Below are 25,245 nucleotides of genomic sequence, written 5' to 3'. Positions count from 1 at the left end.
TTCTTGCATGCCACTGGGTACCAGGGCTTGTGCTGGCGCTGGAGATGCTGAGAAAAACCAAGGCACATTCCTTTTCCTAGAGAATTAGAAGAGAAAATATCAGAGCACCTCACGTGTAGTAAAGCTCATTAAATTTCATTGAGTATTTGGCTCAAGTACACACACACATATGTGTACATGCATTTTTTTGTATACTGGATCTCAATGTAAAGTTCATTTTCTGCTGTGGAAAATATGTTTGAAAAACACTCTGATAGAGCAAAATAGACATGTATTAAAAGCAATAAAATGTATAGGTTCCATAGCAGATATCTATGGAAGATACGTGAAAGAGACTGCTCATGGAGGGACCAAGCAAGACTTCATAGGACGTGACCTTTGCGCTAGGTCTTGACACTTGAGGTGGCGTTAGCTAACCAGCCAGGTGGTAGGGCAGGAACTGCCCGTCTGCCCTCATGGTGGTCTAAGCCCAACATGGTGTGATTCTAATAAGACTCCAGCACTCTGCCCTCTGATGGATGGAATCTTCCCAGAGCGTGGCCTGATGGGAGGAATAGAGACCATTCATCTTCAGTGAGAGCATTAGGGGGTTCATCTCCAGCCAAGGGAAATAAGAATACACTCCAGGTAAGAGTTTCAGCTCAACACTGAGGATCCACACCTCCAACATTGCATGCGTGCACACACTTGTACACACATACATACACACACACAGTAGCAATAGCTAGAAAACTGTGCTGTGGTTAGGCTTTTGATATACATTCATCTTTCCCTATTCTAGTGTTAGTACCCTTTACATTTATAGAAATTTGTAGAAATGTGTCATCGAATTAGTCTATTATGAATACAACACTGCAAAACCTTCTACTTCTGACTAGTTTAAGATACTGTAGGGCTTTTCTGATGGGTCAGCTGGTATAGAATCCACCTGTAATACAGGGGACACAGGAGATGTGGGTTCAGTCCCCGGGTCGGGAGGATCCCCTGGACGAGGGCATGGCAACCCACTCCAGTATTCTTGCCTGGAGAATCCCATGGACAGAGGAGCCTGGCGGACTACAGTCCACGGGTCGCAAAGAGTTGGACACAACTGAACACGCAGCATGCACAGATTTTCAACAGTGGAGTCTTATTTGTATTTCAGTGATTTGTCTCAGTTTGTTTTGAGCATCTGTTATGCTAGGTATCATGCTAACCACCATGCAGATAAAGATAAGAAAAATCAAGGAGACAGTTGGGGAGACGGGAAGCAGACCCTAGCACAGGTAGCGACCATTGTATAGCGACAAGCACGAAGTGATATTGGAGCCCAGACCGCAGACCAGAGGTCAGAGCAGGCTTCCTGGGAGAGACGACCGTTGAGGTGAAGAGTTCACGGGAGTCAGCAGGTAAAGACGGGTGGGAGAGACCGAGGTAAGGGCGCAGGGTTTGTTCAGGAAACTGCAAGTGCAGAGGTGGGGCTGCAGCTGAAGCAAATAATGGAAAAATAATAAAAAGGAGCACCAGAATTTCAGCGCCACAGTAGTATTAGAACACAATTATCCTATTAAAAGTACACAGTCGGCAATTTCAGAAAACTCCTGTTTTACGAAGCAACCTTTTTATTGACAGTCTCTGGGCAGGAGCTGTTATCTTGGTCAACCAAAAATATATGTCCTTGGTCTTAAAAAGCATCCCATGGGATCTCTCTAGGAACCTGCCACAGGAGCTGACCAGCTGCCAGCGTCACGGGCGCACGTCTGGGATGCAATAGTGGTGTGCTACACAGGCGACGCACACGGGCGCTTTCTAACTCAGGGGCCTCTCTGTTGATAAAATCAGTTACACAGGCATCAACAAACACTACAAATCAGGGCTGCTTTGCCCCTGCAGGGCAACTTGTTAACCATTTTCCAGCACATCACTACACACACATTCCTCTCTTTTGAAACATTAGCTGGAGACATCACTTCTTGCCTTTCCTTTATTTCTTTTTACTTGAACTAGCTGGTTTTCTGTAGTTTTTAATTGTTATTTTTTATCAATTAATTTTTATTGAAGTATGATTGCTTTACAATGTTGTGTTAGCTTCTCGGTTCAGTTCAGTTCAGTCGCTCAGTCGTGTCCGACTCTTTGCGACCCCCTGGACTGCAGCACGCCAGGCCCCCTGTCCATCACCAACTCCTGGATCTTGCTCAAACTCATGTCCATCAAGTCAGTGATGCCATCCAACCATCTCATCCTCTGTCGTCCCCTTCTCCTCCTGCCTGCAATCTTTCCCAGCATCAGGGTCTTTTCCAATGAGTCAACTCTTTACATCAGGTGGCCAAAGTATTGGAGTTTCAGCTTCAGCATCAGTCCTTCCAATGAACACCCAGGACTGGTCCCCTTTAGGATGGACTGGTTGGATCTCCTTGCAGTCCAAGGGACTCACAAGAGTCTTCTCCAACACCACAGTTCAAAAGCATCAATTCTTCGGCTCTCAGCTTTCTTTATGGTCCAATTCTCACATCCATGTTAGCTTCTACCGCACAGCAAACTCAGTCAGCCACACATATACATGTATCCCCTCCCTTTTGGATCTCCCTCCTACTTAGGACTCCACAGTGCATTAAGTAGAGTCCCCTGTGGTGTACAGTATGTTCCTATCAGTTGTCTATTTTATATATTCCCTGATAGCTCAGTTGGTAAAGAATCCGCTTGCAATGCAGGAGACCCTGGTTCCATTCCTGGGTCAGGAAAATCTGCTGGAGAAGGGATAGGCTACCCACTCCAGTATTCCTGGGCTTCCCTTGGGGCTCAGCTGGTAAAGAATCTGCCTGCAATGTGGGAGACCTGGGTTTGATCCCTGGGTTGGGAAGATCCCCTGGAGAAGGGAAAGACTACCCACTCCGGTATTCTGGCCTGGAGAATTCCATGGACTATATAGTCCATGGGGTCACAAAGAGTCGGGCACGACCGACGACTTACACTTTCACTTTCATCATTAGAGTACAGGCTTCCCTGGTGGCTCAGCAGTAAAGAATCTGCCTGCCGATGCAGGAGATGCAGATTTGATCCCTGGGTTGGGAAGAGAAGGAAATGGCAGCCCACTCCAATATTCTTACCTGGGAAGTCCCGTGGACAGGAGCCTGGTGGGCAGGCTCTAGTTCACGGGGATCAGACAGGACTTAGCGACTGAGCAACCACAGCGCTCAGTGGTCTGCACGTATCAATCCCAGCCTCCCAGTTTCTCCCACCCCACCCCCTACCCCCCTGGTGTCCATGCATTTGTTCTCTCCGACTTCTTGCTTTTTCTCCTCAAAGGCAAACTGAGTTACTAAGAAGTTGGCTATTTCTAGCAGTAGATGACTGTCAGTAAAAGATCCACGGGTACTTGCTCTCAGCTGTTGTCTTTTTCACCCTCCAATTTTAGGCTAAAGGAGATCCAAATGAGTGAATATGATGCTGCCACCTATGAAAGGTTCTCAGGGGCTGTTCGACGACAGGTGCACTCCCTCCGAATTATCCTGGATAATTTACAGGTAATCAACATGAACGAACCGAGAAAATAATCTGGGCACCCAATTAGACTCACCCCAGAACCACTGGAGAAATTTATCTGCATCCTAGCCAGATGGTCAGAAAAAATTAACTAATGCCAAAATGTCTGCATAAAATCTGTGGGTCACTCCGTGGCTGTCTTAGTTGAATTTTAGTGAAAATATTTGACTTCAGCTTTCCTCCTGGCCAGGAAGCAGTAGTTTGACCGGTGACTTCAAAAGCATCAGACTTCTGATTTCCCTTATCTAGACCTATGAGCACCCCACCTCTACTGGAACAAGGTGACGCCGAATGATTGAATTCCCTTCCACTTAACAAATGCTCACTGCCCTGGGCAGTGAGGGCAGCTTCTGAGGGGCTCTAAGCTCCCTGGCCAAGCAGTAGGTGAATAAGAGCCGAAAGGAGGGATTCCTGGGTGATGAGGATGATGCCAAATGGTGCTGGCACTTAGAATGAAGAGGGGGTATGGTCACGTCATTCGTTCATTTCTTAAGTTATTGATGGGACAGGGAAACAAAATGCAGCCCTTGCTGTCAAAGAAGGAACTTAAAGAAGACAAGCAAACGGTTTCCTAAGATCTGTAGAGAAGAATGTGCATGGCGTTCTGTAGAGAAGAACCTTCTGGCGGGGTGAGTGAGAATCGGCTTTATGGAAGATGAAATGCTTGAGTTCACTCTTGAAAGATCCTGAGGAATTTTCCAGCTGGTTGAGGAGTCAGGACATTTCTGACATGGGACGCGGGACGTACGAGTGCACTGAGGCCTGGGAGAGCACAGTGAGCTCAGAGAGGAGCACGTAATTCAGTGTGACTGAGAAGACTGTGTGCGTGGTGGGAGATGACGGCAAGGGAGAAGGCAGGCCACGCTGTGAGGACCAGATGGTGGTCCAGCCCTGGATGCCCTGAGAGCATGGCAACACTGGGTTTTACCCTGTGAACAAAAGGGCCACTGGAAGAGTCACAGTTCTAGGAAGCAATGCAAGAATATGTTTTTAACTGAAGGAATCAGAATTCCCTTCTGGTTAATGTGTTGATTGGTATTCATTGGGCACCATGCTATGGTTATTTTTATAAACATTATTGCATTTAATTTCACATCAATCCTTTAAGATAAATGTTCTGTTTACAAGATCAAAGGAAGAAAAGTCAGATCCACTGTGGTGACTTCTTAAAATATTTTCAAGTGTTTCCCTTAGGGAATTTTTTTTTTTTTTAATCTACCAAGTTGTTTAATGGGCTTTCTGGTCGTCAGTTTGGAACCCTAGTGGCGGTCGAAAATAGCTTCTGGCCAAAGATAGACAGGGCCTGCTGTGGCATATGGATCTGTAGTGTGCAACCAAAGCAAGGAGGCCTGGATTTGGTCCCCTTTGGGGCATCTCCTGCCAGTCCCACGTGGTTCTGATTGACTCATACCATGCAACTGTCTTGGGGTTATTGTGGAATCCCAGTAACCAGGGGTGTTTCCTTGGTGAACAGCACAAAGTCTGGCCAGGAACTAGCAAATCTCCCTTTGGGGTAACTTTGCAAAGCACAGCTTGAAGCCCACGCATTGATTCCAGGAGGCCAGACCAATATCTGAGCAAAGGGAATGTCTTGCCCCAAGTTAATGCCTCTTCCACATGTTAAGACATCTTTCACCAGGGACCTCCTCTTGCTTCTTGACTGGCTTCCTCATGGGATATCATAGCGTCCTGGCGATTGAACCTTTTACAAAGCAATAGCAAGAGTTTTCTTGTTAGAATAGTAGAATCTGCGATAACTCTAGTTATACTCAGTTCAGAATCTGAATCTCTGATTCCAGCTTTCCCTAACAAAACAAAATATCCATTTCTACAAAAAGCCACTGAGTTTAATCCTATCTTCTCTCTAGCGTTTTTTTCCTAATCAGCTATCCGTAATTTCATTCTCAGGCTCAACTAAATTAGCCTTTCTCTGATTTGTTTTGCGAGGCATGATATCTCCGTGGACCAACAGTTATCTTCTTTATTTTTCCTTCAGTGGTTCAAAATGGGCATATTGTTCAGATAAATAGTGTTTCTGAACACTGATGTGCGCTGTGCTTGGCACTGAGGGCACAAAGATTAATTAGATATTATCTCCGTACTCAACAAAGGTATTAGCCTAGAGGCGGGGGGAGGACAGGCACCTGCACAGATCATTTCTGTTTAATATGTAAGGGCCTGGGGAGAGCAAGGAAGAGAACGCAGTGGATGCCCAGAGGAGAAAGATTCAGGGAGGAATTTCACATTTTATTTGTTTCTGTAACTTTCGGCTCTGCTGGGTCTTTGTTGCTGCACATGGGCTTTCTCTAGTTGCGGTGAGTGGGAGCTGCTTTGGTTGTGGCACACAGGCTTCTCACTGCAGTGTCTTCTCTTGTTGCGGAGCATGGGCTCTAGGGTGCTTGGGCTCAGTAGTTGTGGCACGCGGGCTTGGTTGCCCCGAAGCATGGGGGATCTTCTCAGACCGGTGATAGAACCTGGGTCCTCTGCACTGGCAGGTGGCTTCTTAACCACTGGACCATGAGGGAACTCTTAGGATAGATTTTGAAGGAAAGGATCCGTGACCTGAGTCTTGAAGGACAGACGAGTATTTGCTAGACAGACCAGGGTGAAAACAATGCCGAGGGGAAGGCACAGCATAGAGGAAGGGCTGACACTGTGTGAGCCCAGGTGTGAGCTGGGGGCCAGCCACGGGCAGGGTACCACTCAGTGTGACATGCAGAAGGCTTTCAGGCTGGGAGGCGGGTGGCTGCCTGGTCAGGAACTTTATTCAGAGCCCCCACTTTGCGGTAGGCAAAGAATGGAAAGCATTTCCCCATTCACTTTATTTAATCTATAATAACTATGTTTCATCCAGGGGACTGAATATCTATTTTGCATAATGGTTCTTGACCTCAACACCCAACCTGGTGAAGAAGATGCATGTAGCTGTAAGAGAAGACACAATTGGTAAAGCTTCAGAGTTTTTAACTAAGTGCTGTGGTTCTGGAGACAGCTGTGTGAGCAACTTCTAGGCTGGGCAGTTAAGGAAGAACTCACAGAGGAAGTGTCATTTGAGCTGGACCATGAAGGATGAGTATGGTTTCAGTTGGCAACTCTTCTAAGGATGCTGGTGGAAAGATGGTTTTGACCAGCGCCTCTCAAACTTTCTGTGGAGAGCGGCCAGGTTTTATTTTTTATTCACTTGATCACAAATGAATACTTTTTTTTTTTTTAAGACCAGTCCTTCACACATGTTAATTGGGAAAATAATACCTTTATGTTCGTGTTTCTCTCACATCCTACTAACCAGTTTAGTGGATCCTAAGGAAGCTACAGTCCATGGTGTCACAACGAGTCAGACACGACTGAAGCGACTTAGAATGCACGCAAAGAAGCTTATTTCTGCAATAGCCCAGTTGATTGTTTCCAGTAACTCCTCACAAAGGCTACCTTGTTCTTCAATCCTCTTTTCCTTTTAACAGATTAATACTTTATATAATAGAAATGAATTAGTGAAAAAATGATATAAAAAACCAGCATACAAAATCCAAGCCCATATTACTAAATATGAGGTTCAACAAACCTAAAATTACTTTGTCAAATTGTCATATAAACTTCTAAATCATTGCTGTCAATTTATGTGACCTATTGTATCACGGACCAGTAACAAATGTTCGTACACCAAAGGCAGTTTGGGTAGGTCTGGTCAAGATAGGAGGAACCAATGAGAAGGGGACAAAGACTTTACCACAAAGCTGTTTGGAGAATGGCAAACTCCAGCGTGACTGTAGAATTCACAGCTTCGGGGTAGGCCTGTGCGTAGGGGGTGGTGGAGAGAAAACTGGAAAGAAGGTGATCCATGCTGCCTACCTTTTGTAGTCAGTGAGGATTGTGGAAGCGACTGAGAAAGGGAGTGCTGTGGTTTTATCTTCTGTATGTAGTTTCAAGGACTTCCCTGGTGGTCCAATGGCTAAGACTCCATGCTCCCAATGCAGGGGACCCAGGTTCGATTCCTGGTTGGGGAACTAGCTCTCACAAGCCTCAACTAAAGATTCCATACGTCACATCTACGACTGGGCACAGCCAAATAAATAAATAATATTTTCCTAAAAAAAAAAAAAAAAAAAAGTTTTATGATCATTTAAGTCCTGTGCTCATGCTCAGCTGTGTCTGACTCTTACCGACCCCATGGACTGTAGCCCACCAGGCTTCTCTGTCCATGGGATTCTCCAGGCAGGAATACTGGGGTGGGTTGCCATTTCCTCCTCCAGGGGATCTTCCTAACACCAGGGATCGAACCGAGTCACCTGCGTCTCCTGCATTGGCAGGTAGATTCTTTACTACTGAGCCACCTGGGAAACCCATGAAGGGATATAATATCAGAGGAGAGAGAAGTGGAAGGCAGGAAGTCAGGTCATAGCATCACTTCAGTTATTCAGGTGGGAAGTGATAGGCACCCAAACCAGGGTAATTGAAATGAAGAGGAAAGGATGGGACTAGGGAGGTAGGACTGCAGAGAGTTCCTGACGGCACATGGGGAGAGGGGCATGGTGAGGCTTTTGAGCCCTCGGGGACAGAAACAAGGAACACTTGAGAAGGACAGGCTTGTGGAGAAAGCAGATGTTTGCTCTGGCTGTTCTGATGTTTTCGCACTACTGGGGCATCCATGGAGAAATGTCGAGCATGATACTTGAATATTTTAAGTTATGACTCAAGTTCAAGGGCAAGATTAGGACCAGACAGGCTTGCATATCTATACAGATATCTCTGTGCTTGTATGGTCATCTGTATAGAAGAACAGCCAAGCCAAGAGGAAAGATGTGTAGACAAAGGTGACCGCAGAGAGCAAAGAGTTGGCGGGCTGGTGGGGGTGGGGGGGTGGGGGACGGGGGCGTGCAGCAGGGAGAAATGGAGGCAGTCCTGTCAAGGAACATCTGCATTTCCAGAGAGCAGTAAAATGCTAATTACTGCCTCTTAGCAGACAAGTGACTCGTCATGAGGCATCAGTCACCAAGTCGTGTCCGACTCTGTGACACCATGGACTGCAGCACGCCAGGCTGCAGCAGCCTCTCCATGCCATAAGAGGACAGCTTAACTGAGCACCACTGAGAAATACAGTCCTGACATCCAGGCTCTGTGAGCAAAGGGTTCGAACTCAGTCTTTGACAGGTGACCACTAGAAGGATTAAAAAACTAAAAGGCTGTAAACCAAAAAACCCATGTAATAGGGAAGAGTGCTAATGACATACGAGAAGATTTGAAGAGTTTTTGCTAAATTTAATGCAATGTGACCCCTGTGGAAAATAGTACCAAAGACAGTTCAGACTCCTAAGAAACAGCAGTACTAGCAAGTGAGTCAGCAGTACTAGCAAGCAGTACTAGCAATGTGATTTGTGAGACCACAAATCACATTAACATCTCTTACCTGGAAAGACGGGGAGGAGAAGAGAGACCCCGAGAGCTGGTCAGAAGGCTCTGTATGTTAGCTCTCTGCTCTGTTTTTATTGACCAGCTTCCTTAGGGTTTTTACCTCTATGTGAAGTTGCTCAGTCGTGTTCGACTCTTTGCAACCCTGTAGACTGTAGCCTACCAGAATCCATGGGATTCTCCAGGCAAGAATACTGGAGTGGGTTGCCATTTCCTTCTCCAAGGGATCGTATGGAATAATAATTAAAGTTTTCCATTCACTTTAGTAATTAGACTTAAGACTGGCTTGAGTCTGTTCTTCCTACTTTTAATGTAGATTTGCACTTTGGCGTTGCATTTTTCATTTTCTTAGAAGTCAGGACAAGCTCTTGACCTCCACGTCGTCACTCTAAGTAGCAGTGCCTGACAGCAGCAGCGCTATGAGCAGTGGGGGTGGGAGGTCTGAGTTTTACACGGTGGCAGAGAGTGACAAGCAGAAAGCTGGAAAGGCAATAACCCTGGGAAAGGGGCCAGACCAGCCCCAACTTATCCTTGGCTTGAAGACGAGATCAAACAAAGGCCAAATGGCCCCACTGCAATGGTTTTTCCAAACAAAATAAGAAATGATGTGGAGATGGAGCTCCCATGCTGTGACTGTTCATGGTTCCAACTCCTTTCCTGCTGAGCTCTTGAGCTAGTGGTACAGCTTTGCTTCGACTGCTAATACCAGTCTAAAATCTTCAAGGAGACTTCTAATAATCACAAAGTGGAGAATCTATCCAACCTGTTGTCGAACAGCTTTGAACAGCCGTCTCATCATCCAAGAATAAGAGTACAAAAAAAAATTAAATGAGATGAGATGTATGAAATTATTCTGCAGTGAGGTAGAATAATAAGTAATAAGATATAGAAGAAGAAGATGTGAGCAGGCTAGAATATTTTCTTCAGAACACAACGATTTTTAGAAGACATCTGTTTTGTGTTCTCGCAATTCAAAGAAGCCTGAAGTAAGTGAAATAAGACATCTGAAAAGGATCTGGCCAAGAGGCAAGCAGGAATAATAAAGGAATTGAATGCCATGAGGAAGGTCTCGAAGAAAATGAAAAATGCAATGCCAAGGTTGAAATCTACATTAAAAGGAGGAAGAACAGACTCAATCCAGTCTGAAGTCTAATTACTAATGTGAATGGAAAACTTGAATTGTTATTCCATACTGTAGAGGTAGAAACCCTAAGAAAGCTGGTCAATAAAAACAGAGCAGAGTGCTAACATATGGAGCCATGAGCCTTCCCAACAAGTAGAACAGTACTTAGCTAATGGTAAGTGCCCAGTAAATATATACTGAATGAGCCAGCAATATTCCCAAAGAGGCCACCAAAAATCACACATAAGCAATAATTCAAGTAATAGTAAAAACGTGTGAGCTGAAGACAGGCCTAAGTCAATGGATCAAAAGAGCTTTACTGAGTGCCAGGCAAAGTTAATGAAAAGAGATAAACACCTCACGACAGCCTCACGGAATTTAACACTTCAAAAACAAAGAAAATATAAAAGCAAACAGGAAGACAAAAACTAAGCTGTCATCCAAGAAAGAAAAATTCATCTTATATGTATTGAACACCAGAAGACTGTGAAGAACGTCTGCAGGATCTGGGGGGAGAAAAGTTGTGACCCAAGAATTCTCTACTCAGCCGAAGTGCAAAACTGACAGAAAGGCATTTTCAGATATTCAGGGGCTTTAAAAATATATGTCACTTAAATTTTGAATTCAATATGTATACACATTATACATATATATGTGTCAGTATTCTAGCCAGTTAAGAAAGGAATCAAATTCCTTAAGAATGGGGAACTTGGGACTTCCCTAGAGGCCCAGTGGCTAAGATTCCATGCTCCCAATGCACGGGGCCCAGGTTTGAGCCCACATAGATCCCAACTAGATCCCACATACTGCACTAAGACTGGGTGTAGCCAAATAAATAAATGCTAAAAAAAAACCCAACACAGGAATTCTGTAGTATTAAAGGACCAGCAATGAGCGTTAGAAGCAGCTGAACACAGAATCAGGTCTAAATAATTGTGGGAAATATGTTGAAAAGAAAGTTTAAATATCAAGAATAATGCTTTCTAAAGGTACACAATATAAAAATAGTAAGTTTAAAAATAATAAATAGGGCCTAAATCCCCGTATTATCTCAAAAGTTAAGACTCAAGACGTTGGTATAAATAGAAGGAAGCAAAAAGTATGATAATGCATGTGACAAAGAAGAGAAACAAATACTATTTCATTCCTAGATTAGAGAAATTGGAGTTAAGTCAGGCTTTTTAAGAGTTTAATCATGCTGGTATTTTTTAGATATATTTCTTGCAAATCGCATGTTTTGATAAATACCCTGGTTATTTTGTGGAGAGGGGATTGTCAGGGGGCGGGAAGCGAGTAGGATGCTGTTGAAGTGCTCCAGGTGGGCGGAGGTGGCCGCTGACCTAGGGCTGACGTGGGCATGGTACGAGATGGGCAGATGCCACCGAAGTTGAGAGGCTGTGCCAGGGGCCTAGGTGTGAGACTCGAGGGAGAGAGAAGCCAAAGAGGATTCCCAGATATGTGCCCTGAACAGCTGAAAGAACGAGGTTGCCCGTTGCCTCTTGTTGCGAGAACTTGGGGAGAGTGGAGGACGGGCTCTGGGGCCAGTTTTGAGCTATTGAGTTTAAGCTGCCTGTTACACATGCTCACGGATACATGCAGCTCCCTGCTGCTTTGAAGTAAAAAATTTTTAATTCTTGAAGGAGAGACGTGAAATTGCTCATAACAACTCACTGTAAAATGCCAGTATGTTGTCACTCGGGTAATAGTTCAGCTCCTTGTTACCATCCAAGAGTAACACTCTTCTAACAAGAATCACCTTTGTGAAGGACATGGATCACTAGTGTTCTGTTTTATTTTTCCCTGGCAATGAGATGTTACTTCAAGAAACAGGGAATTCCCTAAAACAGGAAGGTCCATAGCTGCTCCTTTTTGCAATACCATTTCACCCTTTAGAGCAACTGGCAACCTAACAGGTATTTAGTAGCTATTTATATTATGTCAAAATATCAAGAATCATAAAGAAAAAATTTTTTATTGTTTCCAGTGATTTATAATTTGTTATTTTACAAATAACATACAAAAGTTTACCTTAATTCAGCATCCTTTTTGTTTGAATGGTACGAATCAATAGCAAAAAAGTATATGTTAGTCAAACATGGAGAAATGTTTAAATAATGGAAGCTAATGTTTAGTAAAAAAAAAATCACTACTCCCAGGTATCCTCAATATCCATTTACATCTATTTCTTCACCCAACAAGTATTTAGTGATGGTCATCTATACGTCTTACTCCGTAGAATGGAAGTGCTTTCTACAAAGCTGCTTAAACCTTTCTAATCTTTCCGTTAATTCTAAAGGAATAGTAGGAGATTGGCTTGCTTGTAGAGTTTATAGCTAAAGGAAGTCTTTGGGCTTCCCTGCTGGCTCACCAGTAAAGAATCCACCTGCCAGTGCAGGAGGCATGGGTTCGATACTAGATCCAGGAAGACCCCACATGCCGCGGAGCAACTAAGCCCGCGCACCGCAACTGCTGAGACTGCGCTCTAGGGCCCGGGAGCCACAGCTGCTGAAGCTGTTGGCCCTCGAGCCGCTGCTCCCCAGCAGGAGGAGCCGCCGCAACGAGAGGCCCGCCCCCCACAAGCGGAGGGTAGCCTCTGCTCACCACAACTAGAGAAAAGCCTGTGCGACAGCGAAGACACAGCCCAGCCAAAGATAAATAAGTCAAATAATTACAATGGCAACTCTGTCAAAGAAAGTAAAAGAAGTCTTGCTTAACCGTAACCCAAATAAGTGACGATTTAAGATGAGTCAGAATACTTCCAGTGCTGAAGTCACAAGACCCAGTGTCACAAACCGCAAGATAATTGGTTTTTGTCAAGTTTGTTCCTCCTGGTGTCCTCACTGCCATAGATGTGTGGTGTGTGTGTGAGTCTGTGTGTGCCTTCTGGTTAACCAAATTATTTCCCAGAAAATGAAATTAACCAGAGTACGTCATCCTCTGAGCACGCTAATCGTTCTTTACATGAAAGTAATAAAACTATATTTCTATTTTAGAAAGTCTGTAATGTAGACTTTTTACTAGTGAAACCTATCTTTATATATAATGAATTCTCATTAGTATGAATTTATGACATAATACAAAACAAATGGACATATTTACAAGAATACTTTTCTTTATGCAATAGAAATAACAATAAAGAACATGTCTTGGCTCTTCATTATAAGTAAAAATATATATTTAAATACAGTAGGAACTTACTATTTAAAGAAGCATTTTAATGAATCCCATAAAATAAACAGACCAAAATAATCAATATTTCTATTCCAGCCCTCAGTAGAGTTTTGAAGAGCCTCTCCGCCTCCAGCACATTGCCTTCAAGAACACCCATCCTGACATGTCTCTTCCTGTTTTGAGTTTCCAAGTACTGGTGGGCTGGCTAGATGATAGATAATAAATTATCTGTCCCTATTTATCTGCAAGCTATATACTTGAATGAATAGTGCTACTATATAAAAATGTCTTTGTGTCCATAGTTCTGGAGCAAAAGCCTAGCACATTCTTTCACTTCTGAAAAACAAAAAGTACTGGTTCTTGTTTCTAAAAATATCTGTGACAGGCAGAATCAAAAATAATTCATTTATCCACAAATAAAAATTTAAAAGAAGAGAATAGATGCCCACCAACATGGCTAAAATTAAAAGAAAAAAAAAAGAAACTGTCAATATCAAGTTTTGGTGAGGATACAAAGGAAGCCCTGTTACACTGATCCTGGGAAATGTAAATTGGAAAAACCACTTTGGAAACCTATTTCATGGTATCTCCTAAACTTGAGTGTATCCAGCATGTCCACCCAACTGAAATACACATGTACCTGCTGTAAAAGACATGGTCAAGGATATTCATGACAACATTACTCACCATAGCCCCAAGCTGGAAATAACACAGTCATGGCACCCCACTCCAGTACTCTTGCCTGGAAAATCCCATGGACGGAGGAGCCTGGTGGGCTGCAGTCCATGGGGTCGCTAAGAGTTGGGCATGACTGAGCGACTTCCCTTTGACTTTTCACTTTCATGCATTGGAGAAGGCAATGGCAACCCACTCCACTGTTCTTGCCTGGAGAATTCCAGGGACGGGGGAGCCTGGTGGGCTGCCGTCTATGGGGTCGCACAACAACTTAGCAGCAGCAGCAGTGGATAAGACATCAATTGTGACGTCTGGTCAAAAGTCACACGATTGGACATTGTTATGGTGGAGACAGAGAATCAAGAGCTGCTGGGCACAACAGTGTCAGTGCCTTTCCCAGGAACGATGCTGAATCAAAGCAGCCAGGCACAGACGAGTACATACTATATGATGCCACTTTATGAAATGCAAAAACACACAAACCTAATCTGTGATGCTAGAAGTCAAGCAGGTGGGGGGCAGGGGTCCTTGGCAGGGCCTGGGTCAAGTCCAAGAGAGACCCCAGGAGGCCCGGGGGGTACGCGTGTTACAAGGGTGTGTTCACTTTTAAAGTTCACTGCCTCTGCACTTGAGATTTATACACTTTATTATGAGTATATTATACTTGAATTTTAAAAGTTGACCCAAAAAAGTGGGTGGCAGATTTACTGGAAAAACCATATCCCTTCCTTCACTCTCACCCCAAATTTTATTAAGTCTTTTTCTTTTATTGGTATACAGAATGGGAACAAAGCCTTCAAACTAGAGAGGACGTTAAAAGATGATAGCTGTGCACAGGAAAAGAAGCAAACCAGCATAAGAAAGTTAAGACCCCAGATCTCTAGGTTCTTCCATGATGGACAGTCTAGAGACAGCAGACAAACATGATATTATAAGGGAAAAATAAGTATTTTGTAATTTGATAACCCCCTTACTAAGGGCAATAATAGATCCCCTAGAAAGGACCTCCTTTTATTTTATTTTATTTTAATTTTTATTTTTACTTTATTTTACTTTACAATACTGTATTGGTTTTGCCATACATTGACATGAATCCACCACGGGTGTACATGCGATCCCAAACATGAACCACCCTCCCACCTCCCTCCCTAGGACCTCCTTTTATTATAATGTTTACTAATTATTAGCATTGTTGTTGTTGTTGTTCAGTTGCTAAGTTGCGTCCAACTCTCTGTAACCCGACAAACTACAGCACACCAGGCTTCCCTGTCCTTCACCATCACCTTGAGTTTGTGCAAACTGTTGTCCATTGAGTCAGTGATGCCAGGCAACCAGCTCATCCTCTGTCGCCCCCTTCTCTCCTTGCCCTCAGTCTCTCCCAGCATCAGGGTCTTTTCCAGTTGTTAGCATAGATACCAAAAGAAGCATTTTGCAGTGCTGTTGGGCTGGTTGTTTAACACACCTTACACACCTTTCTGGATCGTGGTTCTCTTGCTCTTAAGTTAGACCTTTTCCCCAAATTCACACCACCTGTCATTCCCTCTTGTGCCTTCAGTCTGTTACAGCGGCCTCTGTGCTCTACCCCTGATCAGGGATTGATATCAGTAGCACAGGATTTTGCAAATCTGTCGTAAAGAGTTAACATTTGTTTACTTTATAGTCTTAAGGAGCTACCTCACAATGAAGTGACTTTGATAGTTCGCTGGCCAGTGAGATTTCTGTCTCACAAGCCTCCTAAGGAAAATTGAAGACAAAGTTCTTCTGGTAAATGGTAAATGTACTAGTATACTTTAGGTAAATATAGGAATATTTAAAATAACAAACCATCCTCACTCCAGATAGCTTCATTACAGTGGGATCTTTATAAATATATTTAGAAGATTGTTATTGTTTAGTCACTGAGTTGTCTCCGATTCTTTTGCGATCCCATGGACTGTATCCTCTGTCCCTGGGATTTCCCAGGCAAGAATGTTGCAGTGGGGTTGCCATCTCCTCCTCCAGAGGATCTTCCCAACCCAGGGATTGAACCCAGGTCTCTTGTATTCTTAGATCTGACTCTGTCCCAACTTAGAGAACAACCAAATGGCTGAGAGCCTTAGATAGCTATTTAGGAGATTTTTGGTATACCACCACCACCCAACCCCACCCTGCACCCACCCACCAAACTCCAGATAATGGAAGATTTTCATCCAGTTACATATCTGCTAAGTGGTTCTAGATGTTTTCTGCCTTCTTTTGAGTGCTGAGAGTGCTGATGTTGGAGCAGAAAAATGAATTTTGGAAAGCAAAGTATGTTTCATATAACTAATTATCCACCCAAGTCTCTCAAAATGTTTACTCTCAGTAGCAAACCAGCTTAATACAACTACATTGATGCTAATGTCAAAATAGACATGAAGTGAACTGGTTTCCTAAGCAGCTATTTTCCCCATAATTTGATGCACTTAGCAGACAGGCAGTTCAGCTACTTCTATTATCGAAGAATCGATCTATTAGTGGAAAACAAAAATTGCTTCAGAGTCACTTTTTGGACTTTGGTTAATGCTTAGAAGCTTACAAATTAGGGACAATTCCCGTTACTTGAGCAAATATTACTGTCATTATTTTGATATAATGAGGAAGAGGCAAAGAGGCAAAGGGTAAAAAAAACTAACTGGGAAATCCTCTGCTTAATATTGCTGCTGCTGCTGCTAAGTCGCTTCAGTCGTGTCCGACTCTGTGCGACCCCATAGACGGCAGCCCACCAGGCTCCCCCGCCCCTGGGATTCTCCAGGCAAGAACAGTGGAGTGGGTTGCCATTGCCTTCTCCAATGCATGAAAGTGAAAAGTGAAAGTGAAGTCGCTCAGTCATGTCCGACTCTTCACGACCCCATGGACTGCAGCCCACCAGGCTCCTCCGTCCATGGGATTTTCCAGGCAAGAGTACTGGAGTGGGGTGCCGTTGCCTTCTCTGCCACTTAATACTTCTGTTTCTAATTAAACGTAGACTGTGCTGTGCTTAGTCGCTTAGTCATGTCCGACTCTGTGACCCCATGGACTGCAGCCTGTCGGGCTCCTCTGTCCATGGGGATTCTCCAGGCGGGAATACTGGAGTGGGTTGCCATGCCCTCCTCCAGGGGATCTTCCCAACCCAGGGAACCCAGGTCTCCCGCACTGCAGGCGGATTCTTTACCATCTGAGCCACCAGGGAAGCCCAAATGCAGACTGTAATACTTCAAACAGACGCTCACAGACACACTGTCCCCTCAGTTTGGAGACGGGGCTGCAGAGACACAGAGAATCTCAGTAACTGCCCCAAGTGAGACAAAACTAGGATTTTCATATGCTGAATCCAAGTCTTAGGCTTTTTCTACCCTGAGCCACTCTTTGTCTTGGCAGGTGCATTGCTGAAATGAAAATGGGCTCAGTATAGTAAAGAGTTATCATTATATTCATAACTGGATTTTTAAGAGACTTCAGGTTTTTAGAACAACCTTAGATTCCCAGAAAATTGATCAGAAAGGGCAGAGAATTTCTATATCCCTCCTGCCCCGCACATGCCCTTCCCTATTACCAACATCCACCACCGACGTGGTACATTTGCTGCAAGTGATGAACCTCTACTGACACATTATCACCCAGAGTCCATAGTTTACATTAGGAATCACTCTTGAGTGTTGTGCATTCTATGGGTTTGGATAAAAGTGTAGTGACATGTATCTGCCATTACAGCATCATCTAGAATAGTTTCACTGCCCTAAAGATCCTCTGTGCCTTGCCTTTTCATCTCTCCCTCTCCACCAACCCTTGGCAACCACTGACTTCTTTTACTTTCCCCATAGCTTCGCCCTTTTACAGAATGTCATATTGTTGGAACCATACCTGCTGTAGCATTTTCAGATGGACCTCTTTCACTTAGGAATATGCATTTAAGTTACCTCCATGTCGTTCCGCGTCTTGATAGCTGATTTGTTTTTAGTGCTGAGTATTATTTCATTGTCTGGGTTCTTAATGTAAATATCAGCTTTGATAAACCTGTGCCTTCATTGGGATATGACGACTCTATCACTTAACTATCATCTTAGTCCACTGGGCATAGTTTTAAGCATTATGTGGAAATATCTTCAGAAAAGGAATTTAGGAGATTTCTGAATGTAGATGATCAGAATGTCAGTAGGGTATAAGGGTACAAAATGTTTACGCACTGTGATTCTCAGCCGCTCCCATTTGCACTCTAAGTCATAGAGAACTTGAACGACAACTTCTTGAAATGGAAGAATCTGAAGATCACATTTAAGAATCTGAAGACTACGTTTTCTCTGTGCTTGCAGACAGTGTTAACAAGTTCAAGCTGATTAATTTGTTACCTAATAAATTTTCTAGGAGTACCGTGACAAAAAATCCAGAAGAGATGCATCACCATTACAGATACTGCATACTTCTCCAGAGGTTCATTTGCCTACCACTATCCTGTTCATACGCGCCGTGAGCTCATTTTGTCCTTCCATATGTTAAAACACATGTAATGGACAAAATCTACGCAAAGGGCATTTCTTTGTCAGCAGAGCCGAAACCAGTCCATTTATGAAGCTGTGCTCGTGCAGAACCAGCACATACTGAAAAGATCCCTGGCGTGTTTCCTGTTGTTGTTGCTCAGTTTATTTCGTTACTCAGTCATGTCCGACTCTTTGGCAACCCCACGGACTGTTGTAGCCCATCAGGCTCCTCTGTCCATGGGATTCTCCAGGCAAGAATACTGGAATGGGTTGCCATTTCCTTCTCCAAGGGAATCTCCCCAATCCAGGGGTCGAACCCTTGTCTCCTGCATTGACAGGCAGATTCTTTACCACTGAGCCACCAGGGAAGCTCCATGTTTCCTGTTGTTCATGCGTAAAATGTATCAGGGACTCTCCAGAACTAAAGTAAACATTCATGTGTGTGTCTTTGTAGGCTAAAGGTAAAGAAAGACAGTGGCTAAGACACCAGGCTACTGGGGAGCTAGATGATGCCAAGATCATTGATGGGCTGACTGGAGAAAAAGCCATCTACAAACGCCGGGGTGAGCTGGAGCCACAAGTGAGTATGGGTGCCCTGGGAGCCTCGGATCTGTAGTTTGACTTTCTTCACAGGCAGACACTTCCTGGAGTTGCTGTTTTAGTCGAAAGACTACAAACCCTGAATATGGCCATCAAGGAAAGCATTATATATTTTTTTAATTAGAAGAAAACATAAATATTACAGTTTATTATATGAATCAAGATCCCAGCATGAGTCAAGAAATACCAGGCACACTCAAATTGAGCATTTGAGGGAACCTAATAAAGAGACTGTTTACAAAAGTAAGGGTGGGGTGTAGGAAAGTCCAAAAAGAGACAGTGTGGTCTTCCAACAGCAGGGATCTGCCCTCGGTCTGAAAGGGCGGAGGAGAGAGCACTTACTGGAACCTGGACAAGGTGGGTCATGGGGAGGGCTCCCCGCCAAGGGCCACGGCTGTCAGCAGGAGGACCACCCTCGGGCCACGGGACGGGCGGAGGGAACACACACGCCACCCCTGGCTCCGGTGTGCCGCCAGTGCCTGCCAGCAGCCGCTGGGAGCCAGAGAGGCCGCTGCTATCTCACAGACGAGCCCCCAGGACACAGAGCAGTGCCCTGGAGGGGAAACACAAGTCACTCCACGCCCCTGAATCCCAGAGGGTGACGCAGATGAGAACGCTAGAGCCATCTTAGTGGTTTTCTGCTGTTCTGTTCCTTTAAAGATCTGTGTTTATCGTGTGACCAAAGAAATGTTTAGAAAATAAGGAATTCTCCCACAGTGTAAAGTTTAAGAGTCATAACATTAAAATATTTCCAGTAATACAAGGGGCAAAAAATGGCAAGTAAGTGAGTCTCTTAGAGGGCTCTGGACTTCCAAAATCCTCGAATAACCGGAATTGCTGAGTAGCCACTGAGACCCGGGGGGTCGGTGGGGTGGGCGGGGAGCCATAGGGGTATGAGTCAATGGCCTCTTTCTTTACTGACTCACTGTGGTCCACCACTGTGTTTAAATACATCTGAAACCGTGAGTCGTCATGGAGCATGAGGCACTGTTAGGCAGTGCCTAAGGTAGGCAGACTCAACAAGCTTTTCAGAAATACACTGAATCTGTCTCCAACCATTACACTCCAGTACCCACAGCATTTTCTTGAAATGACTAACTTTGCTCATTCGTTTTCATACATGTCAGCGAGTGTATGGTAACCAAATAATCTGGAATTTTTCTCTTTTTTCTCTTGTAAGTAAATCTGACAAGCATACTTTTGTTTTTCTTTCTGCACATTGGCAGGCCTGGGTCCAAAACCAAACTGAAACTCCTAAGCATTTCACATTTTAACTGATGGTTGCTGCTGACCTATAGTTCGATGCCACGTTCATGCCTTTAATGCCAGGAAAAGTAAAAAGAAGCAGTAATTCAGTAACTGGAAGGAGTAGAAAGCTGAAAGCTTCCTAAAGGCAAAATACAGAAAGAGAGATTTTCCTTCACTTCTTTCCAGGAAGCCCCTGCCCCTCACATCCCAGAGTTTAGGAATCTGACATTTCTTACTGACCATGTGAAAGTGATTTTCAGGTCACCACACAACAGGTAAAATTGCTGTGGGCTGCCAGAATAGCTCCATCTTCCTAGAGAAACTGGCTCTAAGGCTTAATGACAAAATGACACATTGGGGTTTATATTCTTTCCTGATTATTGTTTTTAAGATGGCATCAGTCTCATTAAGGAAGTTCTACTGGACTAGGTTGGGTCTCAAAAGGACCATATTCCAAAGGAAAACCCTCCCCCATGTGGCCCCAACTACCAACACAAACCTGAAGCTCCATTTACTGAAATTCTGTAGATCAGCAGTCCCCAACTTTTTGGGCACTGGGGACAGGTTTCATGGAAGACAATTTTTCCATGGACCAGGCAGGGTTTGTTGGGGGGATGGTTTCGGGATGATTCAAACACATTTTGTTTATTGTGTACTTTATTGATATTTCTATTATTATTACATTGTAATTATATGATGAAATGATTGTTATTGTTCAGTCGCCAAGTCGTGTCTGACTCTTTGCTACCCCGTAGACTGCAGCACGCCAGGCTTCCCTGTCTTCCACTCTCTCCCAGAGTTTGCTCAAGCTCATGTCCATTGGGTCTGTGATACCATCCACCCGTCTCATCTTCTGTTGCCCCCTCCTCCTCCTGCAGAATCGGATTATCAGGCATTAGATTCTCATAAAGAGTAAGCAGCCTAGATTCCTCACACGCACAGTTCACAGTAGGGTTTGTGCTCCTGTGAGAATCTCATGTTGCCGCTGATCTGACATAAGGCAGAGCTTGGGTGGTAATATGATTGATGGGGAGCCCGCCACTCACCTCTAGCTGTGTGACCCGATTCCTAACGGTACCAACCCATGCCTCCTCACCTGCCAGGACAGCCTTGTGCAGGACGCAGCCTACAGCTGACCCACCTACCTGGCAGCTGGCACTCTGGGGCTGGCGTGAGACCCCTCAGAACCGCAGCCAGTGATGGTTTTCTGGTTCTCAAGGCCTTTCTGTCATCCCTCTCTCAGATGGGCAGCCCTCAACAGAAACCCAAGCGCCTGCGCCTGGTGGTAGACGTGTCGGGCAGCATGTACCGCTTCAACGGGGTGGATGGCCGGCTCGAGCGCTCGATGGAAGCTGTGTGCATGGTCATGGAGGCCTTCGAGAACTATGAGGAGAAGTTTAAGGTAACGGCGTGAACTGTGGAGGGTGAGAGGCATCCCAGACCCCATCTGCCCAGGAGTCGCCCTGAGTCAGGACGTGAGGCTGGCTGGGGGGTGCTCACCTGGAGCAGACAGGGTCTTCATCTTCTCATCAACCCATCTGTCAGCACCAAGAAAGGGAGCCTTCTGTTTCGTCTGCTGTAATAATCAGAAAATGATAAGACTGTGACCTAAAGACCAGTAGCTACAGAAGAAAGCACTGCCCTTGACAAGTTGTGTGATGTGGTGTTGCTGTTGTCGTTGAGTCACTCACTCATGTCCGATTCCTTTGCCACCGTCTGGACTAGAGCCCGACAGGCTCCTCTGTCCATGGGACTTCCCCGGCAAGAATACTGAGCAGGTTGCCATTTCCTTCTTCAGGGGATCTTCCCAACCGAGGGGTGGAGCCTGCGTCTCCGCATCAGCAGGCGGATTCTTTACCGCTGAGCCGCCCAGGAAGCCGCACGTTGGAGTGGGGTGGGGAGGAGCAGAAACAGGCAGATAGAAGCATGGCAGGCGTCTCCCCAGGTTTCTCAGGGCCACCGTCCCCACCCCAGCACCCCTCACCCACCCATCCATTCCTGCTCCATCACCAACCAGGCCGCCTCTCACGGTTCTCAGCGTTGCCTGGCCTTGGCTCACAGGGAGGGTCACACAGTGACAGGAGTCTCCCCAGCCGATGGCGAAGGTGCCCTGGGAGAAATGATCCCCTTTCGATGATAGCCCTTTGGTCATCACTGAGTTTGCTTTGAGCTCTGAGAAGGGCACTGCACTCCTGGCTTTGACCAGAGCAAATAACCTGAACACGGTGCTGAGTGATTATTAATCAGCAGCTCAGTTGAGAGGAGCAATATATGTGCAGCCACGGGTCACGGGTACCCAGTCTATCCTAAATACTCTCGACCGCATTGGAGATCAAACATGTCCTTCAGAAACAGCCCATCTCCAATGACTTAGCTTGACATCCCACCTGCACCTGGGGATTACTGTGCTGAGCCGTGTCTGTGTGTTGTGATGGATACAGCAAGAAGCAGACTGTGAAACCCGCCGCTTCATTGACTTTGGGCCCACGTTTGTGGGCCCACGTTGGAGGCTGCGAGGCTCCCAGAGTCCCTTGTGTGAAGCCCTGTGTGAAAGATTCCTTTTACAATGAAGGGATAAGGAACAGGTGTCTTGAGTCAGTGAGTGCTATGGGTTGTCAGGCTGCCTAAGACTCTGCCAGTGTCCACGTCCTGCAAACACAGTGGGACATGGACCCTCGTCGTGGGGAGCAGCTCTGTCTCCCTGAGGAGCTGGAATGCGCTGCCCCTGGTGACCAGTGAGCACCACGGGGCTGCCCCAGACCCCTCTTGGGTTCAGTCGCCAGGAGTCTCTGTGCCAGGATCCGAGCACAGCCAGGCCAGCCCTGTTCTGCCTCATGGCTCCCAGACGAGTGTTCAGCGTTTTCCCTCCTTAGCCCTCCCTCCCTTCAAATGAGTTTTTCTTGATTTTTTTTTTTTTTTTTTACTTTTCTGTGTTTTTTTAAAAATATTTTCTTGAAGTATAGTTGATTTACAGTAACATGTTAGTTTCAGGTATGCAGCAAAGTGATTCATATATATATATATGTTCTTTTTCATATTCTTTTCTGTTATAGGTTATTACATGATATTGAGTGTAGTTCCCTGTCTTATACAGTAGGTCTTTGTTGCTTATCTATTTTATATATAGTGGTGTGTGTATGTTAATCCTATCCTCCTAATGTACTCCTCCCCTCATCCCCTTTTCCCCTTTGATAACCATAAGTTTATATTCTGTGTGTATAACTCTCTTTCTGTTTTGGAAATAAGTTCATTTGTGTTTGTTTTTTCTTTTAGATTCTACGTATAAGTGTTCTCATATGATATTTGTCTTTCTCTGTCTGGCTTATTTCACTTAGTTCAGTAATTTCTAGGTCCATTCATGTTGCTGCAAAAGGCATTATTTCATTCTTTTATGACTGAGTAATATTCCACTGTACATGTACTTTTTTATGTCATATGGGTTTAACATTTTTAAGTAATTTAGGTCTTTGCTAGTATAAGATGGAGCATAATTCTTCAATCACTTGGACCACTGTGATTGAAGTAGATGGTTAGACATCCATTGTATCAGCATAAATCCCACCTATGTTTTAAAACCTTGAGTTCTGCGAATAATTGGATCAGCCCATTCACTTCTCTTGTGGATCTTAAAGCCCAGGGTACCGAGCTCCCTTTGAATTACATGAAGATTTTAACTTCTCATAGACCACAGCAAACATTCCACAGTTAAAACCAGTATATTCATATATGTGGTGCGTGCGTGCTCAGTTGTGTCCGAGTCTTTACAACCCTATGGACTAGTCCACCAGGTTCCTCTAGTCCGTGGGATTTTCCAGGCAAGAAGCAAGAATACTGGAGTGGGTTTTTATTTCCTTCTCCAGGGGATCTTCCAGACCCAAGGATCAAACTGGGGTTGCTGGCAATTCCTGCCTTGGCAGGGAGATTCTTTTTGCCACTGAGCCATATGGGAAGCCCAGAGTTATCTAGATATTCATAGTTATCTAGAAACATTTTTCCCATTAGAAAGAGGATTTCTATGTCTATGAGAACAGAACTGTTCTGTATGTGAAGCTACTTCTTGCAGATTTTTAGAAAGATTCAGTAGAAGTTCAGCAAGAAATGGACTGACAGAGTTCCCCAGGACTGGGTAAAGGCTGAGACAGAAGGCAGGAAGTGACCAAGCTAACAGGGAGGGAGCGTGTTGGATATTTCACTGCATCTCACATGCAGAATATATGGAGAGATTTGTGTTTGTCTAATTCTCACGGTTAAAAGTCTGTAATCTGGAAGAACAATTAGTCCAACTGGACATGTTGTACAAAGAAAGAAATAATATCAAAGAAGCAAGCAAAGAAGGACTCACATCTCCAAGATCTTGTTTTGTTTTGTTTCTGATTGACAATTAGAAAACAAATTGTTGGCACATGACCTGCTGAATTTCAACTAAATTCAACAAAATTACAGGTGCCGATTGAGCACTTGCTAAGAGCAGTCTCTGTCAGGTACAACATTCCCTGCCAACCTTGAGCTTGGAACCTTTCGAGGAGGACCTATAAAAATTAACTCTGATCAATGACTCCAGAGAGGCATGCAGTAATAAAGGCACAGCAGAGCACACCTCTCCAGACACCTGCCTTTGGGGAACCATCCCCAAAGTAGTATTTTGCTGACAGTCTCTCTCTCTCTCTTTTTTTTTTTTTTTTTTAGGGTTTTTCCCACCATTTTTCTTTTTATGCTTTGAAAAAAATTTATTGGGCATAGTCTCTTTACGATGTTGTGTTCATTTCTGCTGTACAGTAAAGTGATCAGCTATCTGTATACATATACCCCCTCTTTTGGCTTTCCTTCCTATTTATCACCACCGAGCATTGAGTAGAGCTTCTGTGCTATACAATGGGTTCTCATTAGTTATCTATTTTATGTGTGCTTGCTAAGTCACTTCAGTCATGTTCACCTCTTTTGTGACCCCGTGGACCATAGCACGCCAGGCTCCTCTCTCCATGGAATCCTCCAAGCAAGAATCCTGGAGTGGGCATCCATGTCCTT

At 44.6% G+C, this 25,245-nt stretch overlaps 1 protein-coding gene across 1 annotated transcript in view; it reads left to right on the top strand.

The window, feature by feature from the left end:
- Window positions 1–25,245, top strand: part of VWA8 (von Willebrand factor A domain containing 8) — a 373,132-nt gene that overhangs the window by 326,668 nt on the left and 21,219 nt on the right. The window contains exons 40-42 of the mRNA XM_052649893.1: window positions 3,395–3,503; window positions 18,827–18,952; window positions 21,464–21,622. Of these exons, the coding sequence (XP_052505853.1) occupies window positions 3,395–3,503; window positions 18,827–18,952; window positions 21,464–21,622 (394 nt within the window). The remainder of the gene's footprint in view (window positions 1–3,394; window positions 3,504–18,826; window positions 18,953–21,463; window positions 21,623–25,245) is intronic.

This window comes from Budorcas taxicolor, chromosome 12 (genome assembly GCF_023091745.1).
Source record: "Budorcas taxicolor isolate Tak-1 chromosome 12, Takin1.1, whole genome shotgun sequence".
NCBI classification, from domain to species: Eukaryota; Metazoa; Chordata; class Mammalia; order Artiodactyla; family Bovidae; genus Budorcas; species Budorcas taxicolor.
Note: the sequence above shows the minus strand (reverse complement) of the source record. Positions and strands in the feature narration are given on the sequence as shown.